Raw genomic sequence first — 4325 nt, 5'->3', positions numbered from 1 at the left:
GAACTAAAAAGCACAAAGAAAAACGGGAGTCAGAAAATGTTCAAGATATATTCAAACTTGTGTCTACACCAGCCATGACACCTTTGTCTAATTTGCAACTGAGGTGGCAGAATTAAATATTTAATCTAGTTTAAGCAAATTACAACATAAGTATATAAAAAATTTATCAATTTGGGAGTGTCATGCCACCCCCACCCTAAAGGGTGGATCCGCTCCTTTTTGTGCTTCTTTTTTTCATTTATTTGAGCATACAGTGTAAATTGATAATTTTGAAAACAACCTCTCTGTCCCACAAAAGAAGAGGTAAGGTTTGCATAAATTCTACCCTCCCCAGATCCCACCTGTGGATTCACACTGGGTATGCTGTTGTTGTACAGTGTAAATTGATATTAATCCTTAGAAAAAAATACCAGCAAGTCTCGATGGAGTTAGATGTGTCAATTTGATAATAAAGTGAACAAAATAAATCTTAACTGAAGACGGATCAAAGATTGAACTTGATTGGGTTGAATCTTTAAATTCTTGTCAGTTAGCTCTGCATTTTTGAATTACAGGTTCACAATTTAATATTTCTTGGAATGTTAATAATTTTTGGCATATGTATCTAAACTTTGTTTAATAATTGTTGGATTGAATTCGTATTGTTGTTTATAAATAATCTGTATAAGTCTAAATAAAGTTTCTGAATCTATAAAACACTTAGTAAAAGCAGATTACACAATCTGTTAAAACTTAAAACCAGTAAATTACAAAAAATGGACAAATGAACAGAAACAGTGTTAGAAAAAATATATTCAGAACATAATCGAGCCCACTTAGTTCAAAGTGTGTCCTTAAGGAAATTATTCCCCCCACAGTACTCGAGGTTGATGGAATATTCCCTCCCAGGATAAAACGATTATCTTACCAAAATAGTAGTACTCCAAATTCTGGTAGCGGCGAACCACTCAATGGCAGTATATCACACAGAAAAGAAACTTTTAAGAAGAGTAGAAGAATAGAATTTATAGCCATTAATCTGAATATTAACTGGAATTTATAGCCATTAACGCACTGGTTGGGAAAAGGTTTGGCGGATTCGGGTCACTAACGGGTCAGAATCTGGAAATAATTAATTAATTAATAAATAATTAAATTAAAATTTAAAAGAATTTTGGTCCAAAAATCATTTGACCAAAGCCAAAGCCGAAGCCGAAGCCGAGCGAGCGACGACGACGGCGCTGGGGTCCTTTCCCCCTCAACCCTTTTAGCAACTAGAGAAGGTGTAATATAATATGTACACCTCTCTTTTTCTCTCTTTTTCCTATGTGGGACAGATGCTTTAACCAAAGCACAAGGAACCTTTTACATTTTCCCAAAGCAAAAGGGACCTTTTATATTCCCTTCACTTTTCATCCCATCATTTTCCATTCACCAATATAAAAAAACCCAACACGTATTTCATGTACCATAGGAATGTCGTCCCAAAAGATCCATCAGTGACCAAACTGTTTAAGAAGCTTCGTATTTCAGCTCATGTAGAACATGATATTAGGAGTACTCTGTTTTGAACCTTTATGTTAGTTTAAGCCTTCGTATCATCACAAGTATGTGTACTTAGAATCTTAGGGGTGACAAATAGGTGGGTTTGGTTGGATTTGGTTTGGTTGAAAATGGTTTGAACAAAAATGGGTTGGGTTTAAAACCGCCCATATTTTATGTGGATAAATATGGGTTGGGTGATAAATGGCTGGGTTGGTTATGAGTTAACCCATATTATACAAGTGTAATATTATTTCAAGTGTATGTTTATAATTTGTTTCTTTTATAAAGTTAAATTAATTTTTTCATATAAATTTCAGGGGTGAGGGGAGGGGGTAAGAATTTTTTTTTTCATTTTTTATAATTTTTTTATAAAAGTAAAATATTTGAAATTGATTTTTTTTGAGGTGGGGGGTTTGGAGAGGGGTGGGGTGGGGGGTCGTGGGGGGTTGGGGGTAAGAATTTTTTTTCCATTTTTTATAAAATTTTATAAAGGTAAAATATATGAAATTGATTTTTTTTTTTGGGGGGGGGGGGGTATGGTGGGGGTGGGCGTAGGGATCGGAGTGGGAGGTAAGAAAAAAAATTCTCCTTTTTTATAAGCTTTTTATAAAAGAAAAACAAAGTATATGAAATAAAAAAAGTGTTTGGGGGTGGGGGGCATGGCGGATTGGGTGGTGGGGTAAGGGTTAGGGTGGGAGGTAAGAAAAAAAAATCTCCTTTTTTATAAGCTTTTTATAAAAGAAAAATAAAATATATGAAATAAAAAAAAAGTGTGGGGTGGGGGGGCATGGCGAGGTGGGTGGTAGGGTAAGGGTTGGGGTGGAAAGTAAGAAAGGAATTTTTTATTTTCAAAATGAATTGTTATTGGATCTAGTGTGTTCTTATATGGATACCTATATTTTATCCATATTTTTATAGGTTAAAGAGAGACCATATTTATTCACCTGAAATATGAGTGACCGAACTCACTACATGTGAGTAAAATGCGCTAATTTTCTAAATATGGGCTCAAATTGCCACCTCTAACTTAGATGTTTTAATTCCTCTTAATTGTCCATTTCAGCGTTTAATTAATAAATGAATATGAAAATTGTGCAATTATAGTATTTTGATGAGACGTTTTGGCATCAATCAGAGCACAGTACCGTATCTTTATTCAGCGTCCATAAAATATAATATGCTTTTTATTAATTTAAAAGGATATTAATGGTTATACAATTGTAACACATCCCACTACAAGAAGAAAAAAAAAATAGCGTATACATCTTCAGAGAGTAATATTATTCCTTTCTGTAATTTGTCCGCATACGTCTTCAACTTGAGTGGTATTTATACGGCATAAATTATACCTCGTATGCCTGCATAAAGTGGAACTTTGATCAATTACTTTGGAAAAAAAGGATAGTAGATTCAAAGTTGAAAGTTTGACTCATCTCATGAATTGACAGTTGATTCATTAAAATAACACTTCCACTACATGACTTTATGAAAAAAGATAAAATGTCCATGTCAAGACGAACTTTATGCTATGTTTAGAATCACAAAGATTTCAATAGTAAGGAATAAAATATTGAGTTAGATAATGGTTGGGTACGGAGTATCTAAGTGGAGACAAAGGAAGTCTCTCAACTCCCACCTGTATTTAGAAGTATTGGACCTTAGGAATTTTATTTATCCAAAAGAGCTAGGGGGATTAGACTCATGTGGGCTCAATGACAGGATAAGAAGTTGAATGGAATGTGCATGGCCAGGAATTACCTTTATATATTAATACTAATGAGAAGGAGTTTGATCACAAGAATTTTTGGATTATTCATGACCTAAAGCTATTTTTTAATGTACCAAACCAATTGGTTTATGCATATATGGGGATAGAGGCGAATTCCATCTACTTATATGTACATATATTAAATATTTATCGCGCATACGTACACACAATCTAGGAATTAACATGATCGTTACCTGCATTTGGCTTGTTGATTAGCTCAACGAGACTTTCCACCAGACTTGTATTTTGGAAATGGGACGCCACCAGACTCGATGTGCTTGAGATCCTCAATAAGGATAGCATAGTGTTGTTTAACTTCTTCAACTGATTTTCCACCGACGTAATTAGCAATGTTTTGCCAGCGATCAGGGGTGTCCTTATCATAGATAGCAAGTGCCTGCTCAAATTTCTTGTTTTCTCTTGGGGTCCAAGCAGTGAGTGAGTTTGATGCCATTGTTTGATATTGAAAGTCTGTTTTGGCTGATGATAAAAATGACTAACTGAAATTGAAGTATGCTTGAGCAAATCCTGAAAACTATGAAATAAATTGGAAGTGAAGGTAGCTGCTGAAGTGAGTGAGGTCTGTTTTGAGAAGTTGTTGACGGAGCTCTTTATAATAGGAGGAAAACATGGGTGGGGTACTTTGCCAGTTGGGGAATATAAAAACTTATGCAAATGGAATAATCAAAGGGGTGACCGTCCCTTTAGAAACCACAAGTAGAACAAATTAAATGATGAAGGAGAAGAATAAATTGCATGCCTGGCGGTCATTGTTAATAGTTCTTGCTTTCTTGGTCTATAACATTTGTACTGGAATATTAGTATTTAACATTGATAGGAATCATGAACTAGGGAATCAATAAAGGGAAGAAGAGAATTAAGAAAATAGAACAGGGTAATTTTCGACGAATTGGATTGTTTATTGGTGATAAGGGGGTGAAAAAAAAGGATTTATTCCTGTCCGTACTATTATATTCACCAATTTGAAGTTTCTTTTACACTTAGGTTGTTTCTACTGACATTCCTAATTGGC

General features: G+C 34.5%; 1 protein-coding gene across 1 annotated transcript; it reads right to left on the bottom strand.

The window, feature by feature from the left end:
- Positions 1-2690: 2690 nt before the first annotated feature.
- On the bottom strand, positions 2691-3891 carry LOC132622325 (protein RADIALIS-like 5). Its single transcript, XM_060336914.1, has 2 exons — positions 3487-3891; positions 2691-2882 (listed from the first exon to the last, which is right to left on the bottom strand). Exon 1 carries the CDS (start codon positions 3744-3746, stop codon positions 3510-3512), a length of 237 nt encoding a protein of 78 aa, XP_060192897.1. The 5' UTR covers positions 3747-3891; the 3' UTR covers positions 2691-2882; positions 3487-3509.
- Positions 3892-4325: the final 434 nt, after the last annotated feature.

This window comes from Lycium barbarum, chromosome 12, assembly GCF_019175385.1.
Source record: "Lycium barbarum isolate Lr01 chromosome 12, ASM1917538v2, whole genome shotgun sequence".
In the NCBI taxonomy this organism is placed as follows: domain Eukaryota; kingdom Viridiplantae; phylum Streptophyta; class Magnoliopsida; order Solanales; family Solanaceae; genus Lycium; species Lycium barbarum.
Note: the sequence above shows the minus strand (reverse complement) of the source record. Positions and strands in the feature narration are given on the sequence as shown.